This window comes from Eschrichtius robustus, chromosome 11, assembly GCF_028021215.1.
Source record: "Eschrichtius robustus isolate mEscRob2 chromosome 11, mEscRob2.pri, whole genome shotgun sequence".
In the NCBI taxonomy this organism is placed as follows: Eukaryota; Metazoa; Chordata; class Mammalia; order Artiodactyla; family Eschrichtiidae; genus Eschrichtius; species Eschrichtius robustus.
The window spans coordinates 40,761,018-40,780,856 of record NC_090834.1 but is presented as its reverse complement, the minus strand read 5'-3'; the positions used below and the strand labels follow the sequence as shown (position 1 = coordinate 40,780,856).

The 19,839-nt window shown below is 36.3% G+C and overlaps 1 protein-coding gene across 3 annotated transcripts in view; it reads left to right on the top strand.

The window, feature by feature from the left end:
• The window catches only part of CEP57 (centrosomal protein 57), a 43,001-nt gene extending 24,776 nt beyond the window's left edge, over positions 1 to 18,225 (top strand). The window contains exons 3-11 of one of the 3 annotated variants that reach the window (XM_068554923.1): positions 302 to 481; positions 840 to 961; positions 4,333 to 4,449; positions 5,587 to 5,664; positions 8,790 to 8,897; positions 9,445 to 9,522; positions 14,052 to 14,290; positions 15,124 to 15,268; positions 16,994 to 18,225. In XM_068554923.1, the coding sequence (XP_068411024.1) occupies positions 302 to 481; positions 840 to 961; positions 4,333 to 4,449; positions 5,587 to 5,664; positions 8,790 to 8,897; positions 9,445 to 9,522; positions 14,052 to 14,290; positions 15,124 to 15,268; positions 16,994 to 17,227 (1,301 nt within the window). In that variant the 3' untranslated portion in view covers positions 17,228 to 18,225. The remainder of the gene's footprint in view (positions 1 to 301; positions 482 to 839; positions 962 to 4,332; positions 4,450 to 5,586; positions 5,665 to 8,789; positions 8,898 to 9,444; positions 9,523 to 14,051; positions 14,291 to 15,123; positions 15,269 to 16,993) is intronic. The other 2 variants (XM_068554924.1, XM_068554925.1) reach the window with 2 other exon arrangements.
• The last annotated feature ends 1,614 nt before the right edge of the window (positions 18,226 to 19,839 follow it).

Genomic DNA, 19,839 nt, shown 5'->3' with positions numbered 1-19,839 from the left:
TTATAGTTAATAATGTGCCTTGGGACAGTTTATGAATTTTGTATGATTAGCTAAATATTTTTACCATTTTATAAAATCTTTGGAATGTTTTTACCATGGCAGTATGCTTTTTACTTGAGTACCTAGCACATTTCAGAGACTCAAAAGATGTCTTTAAATGGAGTTTTTTAAACAATTACCATGTGATGATAATTCCCAAAGAGTGATCCTCCATCAATTTTATTTTTTATTTAGATGAGTTTATTCTTTTTCAGTGAACTTTTTCCATATGTATTATAGTATCCATGTTTGTATTTGGCAGCTATATTTTCTGCTCTGAAGAATCTTCAAGATAAAATTCGACGTTTAGAACTTGAAAGGATTCAGGCAGAAGAAAGTGTGAAAACCTTGTCTAAAGAAACAATTGAATATAAGAAAGTACTGGATGAACAGATACAAGAAAGGGAGAATTCAAAGAATGAGGAATCAAAGCACAATCAAGGTTTGTTTAATTATGAAGGAAATGAAACACTATCAAAATAAGTATTATAAAATCACTCTAAAAGAAATTCCACATTAGTGTTTTCTAGTGCTTAGTGTCTTTGAGCACTACAAAATTACATTTATATTTGGGAGCATTTTGTGGAACAAGTGCTGATGTCCTGTATTGTATTTACTGTCTGAATTCAAGGCAGATTAGACTAACATACAGAAAGAGAATGACTTAGGTCATCTGAAAAGGCTTCTAGAGCTACTGGAAAATGTTTATTATACATACTGTAGATCATGTTAAGCAGCTTGTTAAAACTAATACTTGTGCGAGTGAGCTAATTTCTGCTTTTCTTATGTATTCTTTTTAGAGCTGACATCTCAGCTGTTAGCTGCAGAAAATAAATGTAATCTTTTAGAAAAACAATTGGCATACATGCGTAACATGATAAAGCATGCAGAAATGGAGAGGACATCTGTATTAGAGAAACAGGTATGTTACTTCATAGAGTCACTCTGAAGAAGAGTTAGTTATAGAGAAAATTAAGTTGATATAAAGACCTTTTTTCTCAGTGAGGACTAATGGTGCTGTTACAAATAATCAATTCTCCATCCATCTTAAAAGGTAATAGTACCAGTAGTTCATTTTGAAAAACTGCTAGTGGAAGCTTTGAGAAAAATGTGGTTTGTTTTTTCAGCGAAGCTAAAAAGAGGAGTTTCCTTTTTGGATGACCCTCACACACACTGCCATATCCTCTACACACAGCTTTGACAGCTTCTGCTTTGGAACAGTACAACAGCATAGGACTGAAATTACTTGGGATCAGTTATGGTGTCTGAAGATTTGATTGGTCTTCATTGTTTTTGCTGTATTTGGTAGAGTTCTACTTAAATTGGAAAAATACTGTACATTTAATTGTGTTTTCTTTCCAAGTCATGTTAACTTCTTTGTACATTATCAAAAGTATAAATAAGCATATTACATACCTCTCTGCCTCTTGAATTTTGTTTAAAGACTCAACTCAGGTAGCACATTTCAAGGTTCTTTATACTTTGAAAAACTTTTTTACAGTTGTTATTTTAACAAAAATATTTTGCTCTGTCACACCAGAGATATTTTAATTTCAGTAACCTATGCATTTACGAGAGGACATCTGCAACATCAGTCTCGAATATATTTTTTTAAAACATACCTCCTTTTCCTATTATGAATATAGAATTTGAATTCATCATGAATACCACAGTTTCTGGGCATCTTAACTTTATTATGCAAAAGTTGAATGTCTATATGCTTAATATTTTGCTGGGTACTCTGCAGTGTGAAAGAAATTAAATGCTTTCCACCTTAGTCAGCTTTCGGTCATAGCTGGAGATATCAAAGAAATATTTGATTGCACAGCAATATTTAAGAGGATGTTTCAGCAATTTTCATTTGTATTATAGGTCTCTTTACTATGCCATTGAGTTTATTTGTGACCATATTTTTTTGTTTCCAGTTGGGTCCTCTTCAGTCCACCTATTTTTGTTATTTTAATGTACCATTACTTTGCTTTTTATTCCTTCATTTTATCTCTTTGAACACTATAAAAATTCCCAGTCTTTTTAAAATCATTTTTTTTCTTATGAGAACTGTATACGTATATGTATTTTTTTATGATGAACTCTTATTCTTTGGAGTTATCTTGGGAATTCCATACTTCTAAGTTGTGTAGGCAGCCTTATGAAATGATTGTGGATTTGCCTTTGCTGGGGCTTGATGGGTTTCCCTGGTTCTGGTCTGCATTTATGATAGTTAGTTGGCTTTGGGCTCCTGCATCGTGCAGATGGTATGTTGCCTGAGATTTATGTCACGTTCTTTGTGTATCTTATACACCAAGGCTATAGTCTTGCCTCATGTAATATTTGGCTTCAGTATTACTTGCTTTTGATTTATCTTTTTTGCACCTGAAGAGTTCCCTTTTTTCAAGCTTGCTATGCAATTATTATTATTTCTGTGTTTTCTCTGACACTTTTATGTGATGAATGGGGTCGGGAAAGGGATGGTGAGTTAAATCTGCCACATGATTGGAAATGGCAAAACATTATGTACAGTAATACGCAGTTCTCTTCATTGGCATATTTCCGTTCTTGGGTTAGAAAGCATTTATAAGACAACAGTGAGATATCTTGACTAATATTGATATAGCTGTTAGACATATATATATGTCTTTGAATTAAGTCCTGTTTTCATCAGTAAAGTTTGATTAGCCCATTTTATAAGAGTGGTTCCAATACTGGAAGTGAAGTGTGATTTGTGCCAATATTTAACTTAATGTATTATTTCAAGGGCAGCAACTATCCACTAAGGTGGGTAGGAGGAAATTAGTAGTTCACACAAATTCCTGAGAAAGTTATTGGTTTGTATTACTTTGTCATATTCAAATTTCTGTTAGTATGATACCTATTGCTATAGACTTGTGTATGAAGATACACTGTTAACAAGTTCACATGCTTAATGTTTTGCTTTTTACCAGTAGACCTCAGTTTAGCATACTTCCACTTCTTATCCTAGTTTAATGGTTTATCCTGTGGCTGTCAGTCCTTAAATCTGATAGGTGGCAGTCTTTTCAAATCCTTGACCCTAAGCCTGAAAAAAAAAAAAAAAAAATGATGGATGTTTTGCATAGAATTCAGAGGAAGTATAAATGATACATATCAAAACCCTGATTATTGCTTTAATTAAGAGATTATGTAAGAGAAGCAGACTAATTACAACTATTTGTGTGTAGCCTATATGTCTAGTAAATACCTTCATTCAGAGAGTATTAACAAGTCTTAGTATAGAGAACCAAATGTTATAATAGTATATAGTAAGAACAAAATTTCACTTGTATTTGTTAATTTTCCTCTGGTTTCATCTTAATATTGTTTTCCTGGAATTCCTCTGTAGTACCTAAGTAGTTGTATGAAAGGCCAGATAACATCCCTAGTACTTATTTTACTTGTAACTGGAAGTTTGTACTTTTTAATTTTTATTTTATATTGGAATGTGGTTGATTGACAACGTTGTGTTGGTTTCAGGTGTACAGCAGAGTGATTCAGTTATACATATACATGTATCTATTCTTTTTCAAATTATTTTCCCATTTAGGTTATTATAGAATATTCAGCAGAGTTTCGTATGCTATACAGTAGGTCCTTGTTGGTAATCTATTTTAAATATAGAAGTGTGTACATGTCAATCCCAAACTCCCAATTTATCCATCCCCCCTCCCCCACCTTTCCCCTTTGGTGACCATAAGTTTGTTTTCTAAGTCTGTGAGTCTGAAGAAACTTAGTATTTTTTGATTTTTCAAAGGACTGATTTGTAAAAGTCAGTTTTACAATTGTCTAGGTCATAGCCTACCTTTTCTCAAGTAAAGCTGGTTAGTCTCATTTTAGGTTATTGGTTTTTTTGCCTGGCTACGGTTCAAGGTTTTATATGGTGAAGGAATCTCAGATTCCTTTTAATTTTTTCAGGGAATTTAGATTACTTTTGATTAAGACCTGTAGGTCAGATACTTAGGATAGAAGCATCATGAATGAAAAACTATTCATAGGAACACCTTTCTAAAAGTATTATTTTCACTTGTTCAACAAGTATTTATAGCCACTGTACTAGGCAAGTGGAGACCACAAAAATCAGAGACTACTGTGATTCTGTTTTATAGTCTTGTAATATAATAACATATATGTAAGTATAAAATAGTACACTAAAAATACAAGAACTTTGAATAATCAAAAAAAAAAGAAAAGCCAGACAAGTAGCATACAACATAGTACTCTCAGTGTTAGTTTTTCAGTTTTTTGTCAAATTATTATGCTGTATTTAATATTGTTTCCCAGGTTTCCCTAGAAAGAGAACGACAACATGATCAGACGCATGTTCAAAACCAACTTGAAAAATTGGATCTTCTCGAACAGGAGTATAACAAGCTTACCACAATGCAGGCCCTTGCAGAAGTCAGTGAAAATCTTTTTTACTCATCGATGCATAATATTGGTTCTTATGTAAAATTGGTTATTTTATAATACTGGATATTTTATAGGAAAAAAAGTGCCCTTGTAACAAAGAACCATATAGGAATTTTTTTAAAGGAAGAAATGTAAATTTGGAGAGAAAGTTCACATTTTACCATCTTAGTGTACATAAGGAAGGAGTTCTTTTTGAAAATGTTGAAAGATGAAGTGTTTTTGAGTATCCTTAAGGCTTGTATCACTTCGTTTTTGTTCTCTGAACTAATTTTAGTTTTTTGTTTGTTTGTTTGTTTTAAATTTTTATTTATTTTTGGCTGCATTAGGTCTTTGTTGCTGTGCACGGGCTTTCTCTAGTTGTGGTGAGCGGGGGCTACTCTTCGTTGCCGTGCGCGGGCTTCTCGTTGCAGTGTCTTCTCTTGTTGCAGAGCATGTGCGCTAGGCACGCAGGCTTCAGTAGCTGCAGCACACAGACTCAGTAGTTGCAGCACACGGGCCCTAGAGCACACAGGCTTCAGTAGTTGTGGCACGTGGGCTCAGTAGTTGTGGCTTGCAGGCTCTAGAGCTCAGGCTCAGCAGTTGTGACGCATGGGCCTAGTTCCTCTGCAGCATGTGGGATCTTCCCAGACCAGGGATCAAACCCGTGTCCCCTGCCTTGGTAGGTGTATTCCCAACCACTGCGCCACCAGCGAAGTCCTAATTTTAGTCTTAATTGATTCATTTGGGAAGTATTTAATACCACTGAGACTATAAAGTTTCACATTCAGCTTCCATGTAGCCCAGGGGTCCCCAACTGATTAGGAACCGGGCCACACAGCAGGTGAGTGGTGGGTGAGCGAGCAAAGCTTCATCTGCTGCTCCCCATTGCTCACATTACCGCCTGAACCATCCCCCACCCACCTCATCCGCAGAAAAATTGTCTTCCATGAGAAACTGGTCCCTGGTGCCAAAAAGGTTGGGGACCGCTGATGTAGCCCATATGGCTTCATACAGAGGCTGTGTTCTTTGGCCGTGAATTTTACCCATAATTCTGTGGAATTGTAAAGGAGAGTCATGGATAAAAAGTTTACAAATAGACACGGAAACTCCTTTCACTATTATCACTTTTAATATTTTTATCACTAGAAAAAAATGCAAGAGTTAGAAGCAAAACTGCATCAAGAAGAACAGGAAAGGAAACGTATGCAAGCTAAGGCAGCCCAGGTAAGTTGAAATGTGAGCAGGTAGGCTCCTCACATTTCATGCTACTCTTTATATATAAATAGATGTAGATGTGCGCTGCTTTGATTATTTATAATTTGGAACGGTCCAATATATAAATTTGCAGACTTAGCTTAATATGGAAAACTATAAACGTATTTTTACAGGCAGAAAGTAAAAGCTGAGCAATTCTTTAGGGTTTTTTTAATGGTGGGCTTTCGATCAGCTTTATTTTTTTTTTTAAATCAATAGACTAAAAAATATCGGCGACTGTATACATAATATAATACGTAATCACCTAAAACTTTTCACATTAGTCACTACTGGAAATGTTTGAAAGCCTCATTCAGTATCCTACTTGTAAGTGCTTCCCTTTTTTGGTGGCCTCGAGACACTAGGTCAGTAGCTGAGGTAGTGGGCTGCCCAACAGGTGGTGACCCATACTAATTTACAAAAGCCACCATATAAGGAAAATGAGCTCTGCTCATTCCTAGCCTTGAATTTTTATCCCATGCAGTGGCCACCAGGTAGAATAGGTGAGGCAGTGTGAATTCACGTATCATTGAGTTTATATATACCAACTAGAACTGCATTTCTAGAAGATACAGCAACATTTCTATATCCAACATCTTACAGGCTAAATAAAATACTTCTGTATATAACTGAAGACTCTCCCCATGTGAGCTTATTAATTCAAATACCTCTCATTTATTGCCCCTCCCCTTCCAAAGTCTTTAAGTTTTATAACATTTACGTGTATCTTTTCTCATAATATTAACACAAGAAGCAGGTCCTGATTCCAAAACAATTAGGAGAGGAGGCTCTGCAATTCAGGTTGTGGCCAGATGCCAGCGGTGTCCTGGGCTCACTTCATAAATGTGCTCGCAGGACTGTAAACATCTGTTATCTCATCTTTGTTATCTTGTCTATTTTTTCCAGTGCTTCCCAGAATTCATTGACTTAACATATTCTCTTTCTATTAAACCCGATATATTTTCTTTCTCAAATATTTACCTTCTGATCAATTTGCATGTATTTTTTACCTCTCTGTGCTTTCTGAGTTATATAGTCATGTGGCTTTATTTTTGACCACCAACAAATTTTGAGATTACTTGGTTTCTCTCCCCTTTCCACACTTTAGGGTAGGTAGGCCACTTTACTGTGCCTCTGTTTCCTCACTCATAACATGCAAACTTTAAAGTTATGCTTTATATACATTGTGGTGGTGAGTTCTATTATACATGAAATACAGAATTAACAAGTTCATTATTTTATGAATTTAAAAAATTATTTTGTGGTAGTTTTGTTTTGTATTTAGCAGGCAAAATTTGGGACCAAATCAGTTATTACTGATAATATATCAGTAAAGGTTTGTGTTTTGTTTTGTTTTTAATTTTTATTTATTTATTTATTTAAATTTATTTATTTATTTTTGGCTGTGTTGGGTCTTCGTTTCTGTGTGAGGGCTTTCTCCAGTTGCGGAGAGCGGGAGCCACTCTTCATCACGGTGCGCAGGCCTCTCACTGTTGCGGCCTCTCCCGTTAGGGAGCGCAGGCTCCAGATGCGCAGGCTCAGTAATTGTGGCTCACGGGCTTAGTTGCGGCTCACAGGCTTAGTTGCTCCGTGGCATGTGCGATCTTCCCAGACCAGGGCTCGAACCCGTGTCCCCTGCATTGGCAGGCAGATTTTTAACCACTGCGCCAGCAGGGAATCCCTCCGTAAAGGTTTTGAGTTCTGATAGTGAACACTGTTGTCGTGGTAGAACAGGGTCTGGGGTTGATATGTGGTTCCAAGTCTAACCATAATTTGTGTAGTCCTGGGCGAGATATGTAACCATTCAGAGCTTGGGATTTTACCACTGATACTGGTCTTCATTTACATCTTCTTAATGTTGGAGAGATCGAACGAGAGAAAATATAATGAAAGCACTTAAAAATGTTAAAACGCTGCCACACAAATATATGACAGCTACTGGGAAGAACTTAAGAAGTTAAAATAGTTCACATTTTTTTTGTTTTGTATACTGTTCAAACTCACTGGCTTCATAGGTCTTCCAGAGTAGTAATTTCATGTTCATGGAATTATATCCATTCAGTTTACTATGTATAAAGCATCGTTAGAAGCGTGGGAATGTAGACACTCCTGAGAGTAGGAATCCCTGTGTTCCTTTGTCACTGAATAAATTCTATCCCCAAAGAATGCAGTCATTGTGGGAAGCATTAGTAATGATCTCAGGATTTCTTTTAACTAATCCACTGGTTCTGAGTGTTTGAGCTCCATCATAATTTCCTGAAGAACTTTAAAATACTTTTAAAATATAAATTTCCCCAGCGTAGAATGTTTAAAATCATGACGTCTGGAGAGGCACCTGACAATCTGAATTTTCTCATAAACTCCAGACAATTTTGATACATAGACAGGTTTGAAAACCACTATTCTAGATAAATACACACGAACACAGACACACACACACACACATACCTGTATATAGGTATGTAATTATATGTTTTAAGGAAAGTTGAAAAGAGCAGTCCTTGTTTGAAATCCTTAGTAACTGTTTGTGGAATTTCTACCATATTAAATTAATGTAGTTACTAAGCTTCTAGAGAAAAGGGCTTGATAACATTGTCTGATATACCTTCCAGTTCTTTTGGACATAGATTTCCAGTTCCTTTTTCTTAACATTGTTAAGTGTATGAGTTTTTAAAAGAGGAAGAAATTGTACTTTGTTCTCCAGCTGCTTTGTGTCTAGCGCTGTTGTATATGCCATGCATGAAAAGAAGAAAATGTTGAAACGTTGGTTTGGAGTTAGAAATACTGCCTTTAACTCATTAGATATAATTTAAGGACCAACCTCAAATAAGGAGCTAAAAGTTTCCAGGCTAAGTGAAAGGACAAATTATAGGACAGCGCTTTAAGTAAATTGAGAGAGTGGTATTGATTTAAAATATTGGATAAATGTTGACAGATTGATTCCAGATACAGCTACACAGCTATGATGGGTTTTTCATTCTATACTATACGATACTACTGTAGGTTTTTTACAGGCCTTTATGTGGCAGATCTCAAATTTGAATCATAGCTTTTATTTCTACAGTATTAACTTTAGGCTCTCATATTTTTCCTAGTTGCAGACTGGTCTAGAAACAAATAGACTTATCTTTGAAGATAAGGCAACCTCATGTGTTCCCAATGCAAAAAGAATTAAAAAAAAGAAGTCAAAACCACCAGAAAAGGTATGAAAAAAGAACCATTAAGTCAAAGTGCTGGTTATTACTTGGCATAGTTTATGTGAAAACACTTACAAACCATGTGGTACTTCAACCTTGGATGAGTAAATCTCTTTCATTCTCAGTTTCTTCATTGGGAAAATAGGGATAAGTAATATCTACTTCTAAATGTTCACCCTGACAGTGAGATAATATATATGAAAGTGTTAGAACTACATAGCACCGCACAGATGTTAGTTATTATTCAGTATCGCATTATCTTTTGCACTTAAAAGTTTATGTATATACATATGCACATGTGCGCACACACACACACACAGTTTCTCTACTGAGACTGTAACTGATGTTTTGTCAGGAACTATTTTTTCTTTCCTAGCCTTTCCTAGGCTAGAATATGTGTTGACGAGTATTATTAGGAGCTCCAGACCATAATGCCAATAGAGATAAAACCAACAGTAGCCCTGCAGTAAGCTGAAGTTTCAGGTTAGTCCCATATAGCCAGCTTTTATCATCATGTGAGTAAAATTGCTCTTCTTTTTTCTTTTCCATGCAGAAAGGTTCTAGGAACTATTTTGCTGCACAACCACATTATAGATTATGCTTGGGTGATATGCCATTTGTAGCTGGAAAGGTGAGTTGGTCGAACTCTGGCTTTTTTTGTACAACTTAGATCTTTGAATTAAATCCACTCATCTGCCTGTATACCTATAAACGGCAGAAATATTTTTCAGCTTTTTTACCAGTTGGATCATAGTGATGTGAGAATGAGATGAAGGAAAGTTTTATGGGACTGGGGGAGCAGAGAGGAGACTGGGGGGACACTTTAAAGCAGGTAGAGTATATGCAGAAGGGAAGTTATGAGCAAAAGCAGAGACTTTGGTTTGCAGAAGGTGTGGTTGCAGATAGGAAATAGTATGTTTGTAGCACTGGATTTTTAGTATCAGCCCTGTTGATTTGTATTTATATATAGATATTTAAATGAAAAGAAGTCGCATCCTCTTTGTCCTCACATGCTTATTATAGGATTCATTCTCCAAGAAGCAGTCATACATAGACTTGAATCTTAAGTTCCTTTAGTGCTTAAAAATGTAGAGATGATAATTTTATCAAATATCAGCAAGTACTGGGTGATTTCTAAGAAGTGCTTAACATTGTGTTTATACCACTTTTTCATTGATGTTTGTGTTGCTGGTTGTTTCATGTATAGATGCCTTGAGTATCCAACTAGATTGTGAATTTGAGAAGCTTGAGGAGTAAATTTTAATTTTAGGTATTTATTTGTTTATTTTAACCCCACAGTAAATCCTCAGTGAAAGCTTAGGGAATTAACTATTTCCTAGCTTTTCCACTTGCCCTTTGTAGATGCGTGCGGCCAAATCACTTTTAAAAAGTTTTGTCGTTGGCTGTCCTTTACCCTAAATTTAACCTCTTCTTGGATTGCAGACCATCTTTTGACCTACCAAGGTCAAAAGGTTCATCTTTGAACCTTTGTTCCTAACCAAGGTTCTTCTACTTTGCCATAGAATCTTTGAGTTGGGCTGGAAACAGTTTCTCAAAGGATGACCAGCTGCATCAGAATCACTGACTATGCATCTGAAAAAGCAGATTACGAAGCCCCACCACAGTTCTACTAAGTCAGAATTTTCTGGGTGTGGGACCTAGAAAGTATAGTCAGTTGTTCCCGAGTCTCAATCTAATGTTCATTTAGATTTGGGACCCACTTAGTACAGTTCCCTGTCCAATGTCTTCATTATGTAAACATCCAGAATAATGGTCATGTACTCTGTCCAAATACATCTACTGATGAGACCTCATTATACCCTCAAACAGCCCTTCACAGTTCTAGACAGCTTTATTTGAAAGTTCTTAAGTGCGATGAAATCTGTCACTATAAATTCTACTCATTGGTATTTTTTTCTGCTCTCAGGGATCCACATAGACCAAATGAACCCTTAACTATAGGAAAGATTTTAAAACTTTAGAAGATAGCTGTATCTTTTTTTTAACCTTATACTGATAATAGATTAATGGGTTTTTTTGTTTTTGTTTTAATTAACTATTTTTTGGCTGTGTTGTGTCTTAGTTGCAGCACCTGGGATCTTTGTTGAGGCGTGCAGGATCTTTTGTTGCGGCGCAAAGGCTCTCCATTGCAGTGTGCGTGCTTCTCTCTAGTTGTGGTGTGCCAGTTTTCTCTTCTCTAGTTGCAGCTCGCAGGCTCCAGAGCATGGGGGCTCTGAAGTTTGCGGCCCGTGGGCTCTCTAGTTGAGGCGCCCGGGCTCAGTAGTTGTGGCGCGCAGTCTTAGTTGCCCCACAGCACGTGGGATCTTTGTTCCCAGACCAGGGATTGAACCTGCGTCCCCTGCATTGGAAGGCGGATTCTTTACCACTGGACCACCAGGGAAGTCCCAGATAGCTGTATCTTTATTCTCATCTCCTTATTCTAGGTTATAAATAATTATTTTTCTTCAGCTGTTCATCATAAGATATGCTTTATGAGTTTCTTAACCACCTCATCACTCCCTTCCTAAATCGAATATAGTCCTCTAAATGTGGTGTGACTAGCACAGGATAGAGAGTCTTTGTCATGTTCTGGATAGTCTGTTAACTCAGCCTAGCATCACACTAATGTCACGGGGAAGCCACAGCATCCCTTTCACTCATTAATTCTGGAGTCATCTGACTAATAGGTCTTCTGCTTAGTCCTAGCATCAGCCTCTCTAGGTCCTATACTTGTGGAGTTGATTGTTTTATACAGAATTTTTAATCAAATGAAGCACTATAGGAATTGATTCACCCTATCCCACATTAGAGAATCTAGTTCAGTCTTACGTTTTATATGTGTTATCCCCAAATTTAATTTGCCTATCTTTGGTAATTCTCACTGAAGTCATTAATACTTGAACAGGACAGGTTCAAAGATAGGGCTTTTCAACCTGAGGTCTTCTTTTGAAGTTGTAATTTGTACTTTTTGTGAAATATTCAAACAGCTAAGAATGTGCTGTCATCTGAGCGTTTCCCAAACTATCTGTTGTGGAGGACCAGTTTTTATTTTTATTTATACATTGTCATAAACCAGTACATTTGTAAAGTGAAATAAAGGTGAATTACTAGAAAAAATGAAATTTAAAAGACAAAATACACGTTCCAATTTTTTAAATTACTGGATTCAAGACATAAAATTTCCTTAATAAATGGAGTCAGAAAAATAACAGGAAAAAGAACTTCAAGATTCTTTTAGCTCTTCTAGTTCCTTTGCCTTTCCATGTGAATTTTAGAAAAAACTTCTCTACCAAAGAAAAGGTCTTGCTGAAATTTTGATAGGAACTGTATTAATTTGGGAGGATTGACATCCCTGTTGAGTCTTTCAGCCCATGAGAATGGTACATCTCTTACTTATTTAGATCTTTGATTTCTTTCATCAGGATTTTCATCATATTAGTCCCATTCCTGTTTTATCAGATTTACATACAAATTTTTTGAGCAATTGTAAATTGTATTGTTTTAATTTCAGCTTTTACATGATCATTGTTAGTATATTTGGGTTTTTATGTTAATCTTATATTCTGTGACCTTGCTGAATTCACTTATTAGTCCTAGGAATTATTTTTTGGATGTACGTAAGCTTTTCTATGTGAAGAATCATGTCATTTGTAAATAAGGATAGTTTATTTCTTCCCTTTTAATTTGTGTGCCTTTTATTTCCTTTCTTGCCTTACTGCACTGGCTAGGATTTCCTGTATCATGTTGTAAGTAAGAGTGATGAGAGTGGATATCCTTGCCTTTTTGCTGATCTTCAGGGGAAGGCAGTCTTTCACCAATAAGTATGATATTAGCTGTAGGTTCTTTGTCTGTGCTCTTTGTCAACTTGAGGAAATTTCTCTCTGTTCCTGCTTTGCTGAAAGTTTATACCCTTAATGGGTATTGGATTTTTTCAAATGCTTTTCTTCATCAAATGATATGCTTATGTGATTTTTCTTCTTTACCTTGTTGATATGCTGGATTACATAGATTCATTTTCAAACATTGAACTAGCCTTGCATTCCTGGAATAAACCCCACTTGGATGTGGTATATACATCTTTGTATATATATTACTAAATTCAATGTGCTACCTAACAACAAAAACTAGGATAAAAAGAGCATCTGTTTAGCTTAGCTGAGTGGTTTGCAAACCTGGCTGATTAGAATCAACTGGCAGACTTTTAAATGTACATTTCTAAGCCTTGACCACACTGATTGAGTTTGGCATGCTGCCTAGGAATATGCACTTTAAACTTGCTTATGGAGCCAAGCTGGCCCAACCATCTGTTTATAAATTGAAATTGCACATTGAGACTTGTTTAGTGTTCAAAACAAAAAGAAAAATTTCGAGAGGGCTACCAGGTTTTTCCCATTGCTTATGTGACAAACATGAACTTAATGCTTCCTACTAGAGGACAGAGAAATGAATACGGTAATAGTCCCTACCACCTGGAAGTGCTTACACTACTTAATATATTAGTGAAAAAGACATGCAAACACAATTACAATATTTTGTGATAAATCCTGTGATCGAGATAAATGCCATAGGTGATCTGAGAATGGACCAATTAATTACCTGGATGTTTTAAGAAAGTCTTTACAAATCATGTATTTGAACTGGTTTTTAAAAATGGTATAAAAATTGGCACACAAAACAAATGACATGTGCAAATACAGTTCATTCAAATAGTGGAGAACAGGTAGGAGATCGTGGGACATGAGGCCAAGGTGTAGAAGTTGCAACTTAGTGTTATAGGGCCTTGATTTCTGTGCTGAGGAGTTTGGACGTTAGAGTCAGCGAGCTTAACATTAAAGGGTGTCAAATAGAAGAACGGGATCAGAATAATATTTTCGGAGGATAACTGATAGAACTATGGAGTTAGAGACTGAAGAGACTGGGAGCAGGGGACAGTTGGGGTGTTCGTCCATAGCTAATAGAGATGGGTGTGTAAACCGAGTGGGTAACACTAGGGTGAAGAGTAAGGGGAGACTGGAGATGCACTGTATGTACACCAGGAGGTTTGTATCACAGGCTTTTCTGCGGAGGCGGAGAGGGTCTTTTTACCCAGGCTTAGGGGGGAAAGAGAAAACATTTTTCTAGAGGATGTGGCTTCAATTACTTCTCTTCATTTTTCTTCAGTCCACCAGCCCCAGCCATGCCGTGGTAGCCAATGTTCAGCATGTCTTACATCTAATGAAGCAACACAGTAAAGTCTTGTGCAATGATCGAGTAGTCAGCAGTGTTCCTTTGGCAAAGCAAGTGTCTTCACGAAGTGGGAAAAGCAAGAAGTCAGCAGCGCCTTCCCCCTCTAGCAGCATTAATGAAGAGCTGGCAGAAGTCTTAGAGACTTTACAAGATGAATTTGGGCAGATGAGCTTGTGAGTTTGTTTTTTCGTTTTTTAGTTATATTTAGTTCTAAAACCTCATTTAACTTCTTGGTGACTTTATTGTCTTTCATATTTCAATATTTTAAGAAATATTTGTTGAACCACAGTCCTTGCACCAACCACTGAACAAGTTACTAGGACTTCAACCAATACAACTGTTCTGGGTGAAATCTCTCCTTTTTCTGTAACTGTTAAATGTTTTGGAGACCAAGGTTTACATTTAAGTTTTATTTCCTTGTTTGGGAGCTTGATCTACATTGACTTTGGCTAAACGTAACTGATAAGTTAGGAAGTGAGTGTTTGAAGAACAAGATCCTTCTCTAGACTTTCCTTTTCTACATATGTAATGCTCTTGTGGGGGAGGCAGAGATATAAATAATTAGCGCTTTGAAATTAAGAACTCTTCTTGCATTTGCATCCAGTACCTTTTTTAAACTTTTACACTATCACTAATAATATGGAAAATTTTGCTCTATTTTAAAAAATTGGGTCTTTTTTTTTTTTTTTTTTTAGGTTTTTTTGTTTGTTTTTTATGTGGACCATTTTTAAAGTCTTTATTGAATTTGTTACAGAATTGCTTCTGTTTTTTTATGTTTTGGTTTTTTGGCCGCGAGGCATGTGGGATCTTAGCTCCCCGACCAGGGATCGAACCTGCACCCCCTGCACTGGAAGGCGAAGTCTTAACCACTGGACCTCCAGGGAAGTCCCAAAATTGAGTCGTTTTTTAATGCGCAGAGCAGTGGTCCCATGGTGAGTGAGATGTAGTGGACTTAACCAGCTAACATAGGAAACTTAACCAAGCTCTCCTTCTGTTTTTTATACAGTGATCACCAGCAGCTTGCGAAACTTATCCAAGAATCACCAACCACTGAACTGAAAGACAACCTAGAGTGCGAACTGGAGGCGTTAGTGGGCAGGATGGAGGCAAAGGCCAATCAAATAACTAAAGTTCGAAAATATCAAGCCCAGGTAACTCTGTTTTCCTTAACTCGTTTCTAATGATTAAAAAACAAGAGTAAAACAGAACAAAACAACCCCTTTTCTTCAAATATGTTAATTGATGCCCTTGTAAGTGTATCATAGATAGAAAGCTACAGGAGGTATTTTTCACTGTAGACACTTATTAATTCATTGCATTAGTTATTAAGAATTGGTGTTAAGCAGGCTAAGAAAGAAGACACTGTCTTGAAGTCTCTTAGAGTAGATTTTATAATCTAAAATACATCTTCCAAGTACTGAATATATTTAATATTCTTACATGAACAAGCTTTACCTCTGTGATGAGTTTAAATGGTTCTAAGTTTACCCAAGTCTTTTTAAAAACACCTAGAAATTCTTAATTTCTAAAGGAATAAATCAGATGTAAATATGTGAAAAAGATCTTTCAGTTCCATTTATGTTACTAATTATATTAATAAAACAACCATGTATTTAGCATCTACTAAGTGCAATGGGAAGTCACACTCTAGGGTCTCCATCCAGAGAGAAATGTAATGATTGGTGTATTTAAGAGATGACTGTGACTGCCGGGAGGGGGATAGAGGCAGGAGAGAGGCTGAGAGACCAGCTACGCCGTTTAAGCTTATCTTGATCAGAGGTCACCGGTGACTGCAGTTGGGGAGAAGTAGACAGATTTGAGGTGAGTCTTGGAAATAGAATTATCAGGGCTGCTTGCTGCTGGATATCATGTGGTGGAGGGAGAGGACGGTGGTACGGCTGACTGAAACGGAGAAGACTGGTAGCAGAACAGGTTGGCAGACATTTATTAATTGGCTGCTATGTAATAGGCACAATGCTGAGTGCTCTATGTCATCTTATTTAATTTTCATGGAAGGCTTATGAGCTGAGTATATATTTCATTTTACAAATGAGGAAGCTGGAGCCAAGGTCCTGGGAGGTGGGCATCCCCTAAAATGAAATTATGTCACTTGCCCAAGGACATACTGGCTCACTGGTAAATGGCAGAGGTATGATGCAGACTGGGGTCTTTGCAACTCCAAAACCTAGCTTTTTAAGCATTTTTTTTCCAAAGTTCACATACTAAAAATAAAAGAATAAATACAAGCAAATGATTCCTATAGGAGTAATGATCTAATTTGTTTCCTGTACATTAGATTTAACTTTATTCTAATGGAAAACCAGTGTGCCAGCAGCGATTTATTTCAGCCAGCAGCTAAAGTAAAAATAAAGCTCCCTATTTGAAATTAAATTATTCTAAAAGGTGAAATAATAAAATTAAAAATCCTTTCCATAGTATTATTACCATTACATCCCTTCATCCATTTGCAACGTGCTTCTTTGTCTGTGCAGACTAGTTTCTAGGATGCCTTTCTCCTTCGTGTATTAAAATCCTGTCTTGCATTTCCCATGTCAGATTTTTTTGCCGCCTCCTTGAGACCTTCCCCTGAACTCCCTTGCTTCTCACTCACCGTGTGCTACACTTTGGCAAGTCTTAACTTCTGATACAGCACCAGAATTGATGTGTTGACTCTTGTTTACAGGTTTTTATGTCACTATATATTTTAAACACTGTTAAATGACTGGTACAATAGATTTTTGAAGCCTTTAAAAATATAAACCCAGAATATATTATATGCGTTAGTATGTTAGTATGAGAGTTAGAAATACCAGTTTTCAGAAAAATATGTTTTCATTAATTTCTCCTTTTTACCCTGCCTTGGTTTTTTGGTGTAGCTGGAGAAACAGAAGTTGGAGAAGCAGAAGAGGGAATTAAGAACCACCAAAAAGACTTTTGATGAAGAAGGAAACAGCAGCGGCCGTTCTTCTGCAACCACAGGGACCACAAATAAGAAGGACTTTGCCAAACCGAGACCTGGAGAAAAAAGCAGGAAAAATCTTCAGTTGTTGAAGGACATGCAAACCATACAGAATTCTTTACAGAGCAATAGTCTGTGTTGGGGTTACTGACTGGTACCAGGTCATAAATGTTATTCATATAATCCGTACCTCATCAGTCAGATGTTGACAGTTTACTTTCCAGGTCTCATACTCTTAGGTTGGAATTAATTAATAGCAGGTATTAAGGGGCCCAAGCTTCATTACACAGGCTTCTTGTGTTACGTATCACAACTAAATGTTAAACCATCTAAATGGAAACCAGGGGAGTTTTAAAGGCCAAGAAGCCACACATACTCTGTTTCTTTGAGATGAATTTGCTGTACTGAGATACTGCACTTTGTAAACAAATAACCAATTTTTTACTTGTGGGTGTGATTTTTTTAAATAGTTCTATATATCTAAGTAAAATGAGGTTTAAAGTATCAAAGTATGAGGCTGTCCCATAGGCAGTGTTTGAAAAGTCTCATTTTTAAATCTTCCCCTGGCGTGAATCGCCCACTTCTCCTTTTCAGTGCAACCATTAAATGTACTTTGTTTCAACTATTGATGGAGGTTTTCTATATTTAAATATTTATACATATTTAAGAGGATTGTTTTCTTTTGCTCTTTGACACTTCAAACATTGATCAATGTTAAATAACACCTTTATCGATGTTAATCCACCATTAAAATTATTTTGAAGACCGAGGCATTCATTTTAAATCAGTTAACTGTGAAGGTTACAAAAGCATGTTTAAAACTATAAACAAATTGTAAATGAAGTAAATGAGGTTTTTAGAATGAAGAGAGAACGGGAGGTGTTGTAAAGCATGTATGTTTGTATTTTTAGATAATACCTGTTTGTAATCATGCTATTTATTTCAAGGCATTATGGTTTTTAATCTTAAAACTTAGAAGAACCCCTTGGCTATTTACTTTCATTGATGTACAGTGTGAGTGCAGTATTAACTGTACACATGCAGTTGTCATTGTGTTAATAATGTAAATCATAATTTTGAATAGATCAAGACATGTTAACTTTTTATAAATTTGCCACTGAAATCAATAAAGCAGCTTTTTTAAGGAAACACTGAAATTTTCCTCAACAGCCTGTTAATAAAGGCTTTATTTGTTGCAGTCTCTCAAAAAAATACGTTTTTAAATAGGACATTAACGTATTATGAGAAACAGTAAGAATATAGTATTTAATACATAATTTACTTGCCTTTTTCATGCTTACATCAAAACTGGATTATCTCATGCTATATGTTAAGATACTCTTGAGAGTACTAATGAACATGTTAACTAGATATTAAAGCGATTCCTTTTTTGCCTCCCCTGGGATTGAAATGGAGTTCCAGGATTTTATGTAGACAAGAGCATGAATTGTAGTGGCTGTCTGGGCACTAAGCTTGTTAGGCCTTTTACTGAATTCATTGTCTACAAAGTTTTTAATTAAGTGTCCTTAGATTTGGGGGTATTTGTGAATCTCCTAAAATTGTATGTACACTTCTGCTTACGTGTACAGTTTTCTTCCTTAGTAAGCAAGGTATGCTTACAAGCGGGCTGTAGACACCTGAATTACACGTTCCGGTACAGTGTGGTGGTGGCACAGAGGGAGGTGAGGCATGGCAGAGAAGGGAGTGATGAACAGGGATCATTTCCTGGAGGAGGAAATGATGCCTAAACTCTACAGAACAGGAATAACTCCAAGGGAGAACAGTTCCAGGTCAACAAGGTAAAATGAACACAAGCAAGGAGGCAGGAATCTGCCCTTTATATGGGAGAATTGGGACTAGTTGCGCAGTACTAGTACATAAAAGTTGAGGTATGCCGATGAGAATAGAAGGGTAAGCAGACAAGTGACAGGAGGCTCAGGGGCTTCGACTTAAACACACAGGCTTCTAAATTGTATATCCCTGATCATAAAGGAAAAGGTACACCTATGCAACCAATATTCATAGATAAATATAAAGTTACAAAACATAGAACTCTCCACTCAAAAGTTTTGTGTAAATATATAAAAAGTGCTAAGACCACCCTCCCAGGCTTCCACACCACACCTCAATGGATTATCTTTTTTTTTTTTTTCTTTTAGATTTAGATTTGTTAGAAACACCTTTATTACAAGTGTTTTTCTTCATTACATGCATTACAGAATGGGTATCATTTGCATGCACTGAAATAACACTGCTGAACCCAGCTTCAGCTAGCTTTGTTGGAAGTATCTTTATTATGTCTTCTTAAATACTTAACTACATGCATTACAAAATGGGTGGGTATCACTTCCAGTCCCTGAAATGACACTGTGCTGAACACAGCTTGCAAGTAGCTGTGTTAGAAACATCTTCATTATAAGGGTTTTTTTTAATTGAACAAATTTGACATGTAACATTGTATAAATTCAAGGTGTACAGTGTGTTACCTTGATACATTTAAATATTGTAATATGATTGCCACTGTAGTGATATTTATCACATTATATAATTATAGTATAATATTGTTGTCTATATTCATTATATTGTACATTATCTCTATGGCTTATTTGCTACTTGTTTCAAGTTTGTACCCTTAACATCGATCTTATCCCTCTAAGCTCCATCTCCTGGTAACCACCATTTTACTGTTTTTTGAGTTGGACTATTTTAGATTCCACACATGAGATCATGCAGTCTTTGTTTTTCTCTGACTTATCTCAGTAT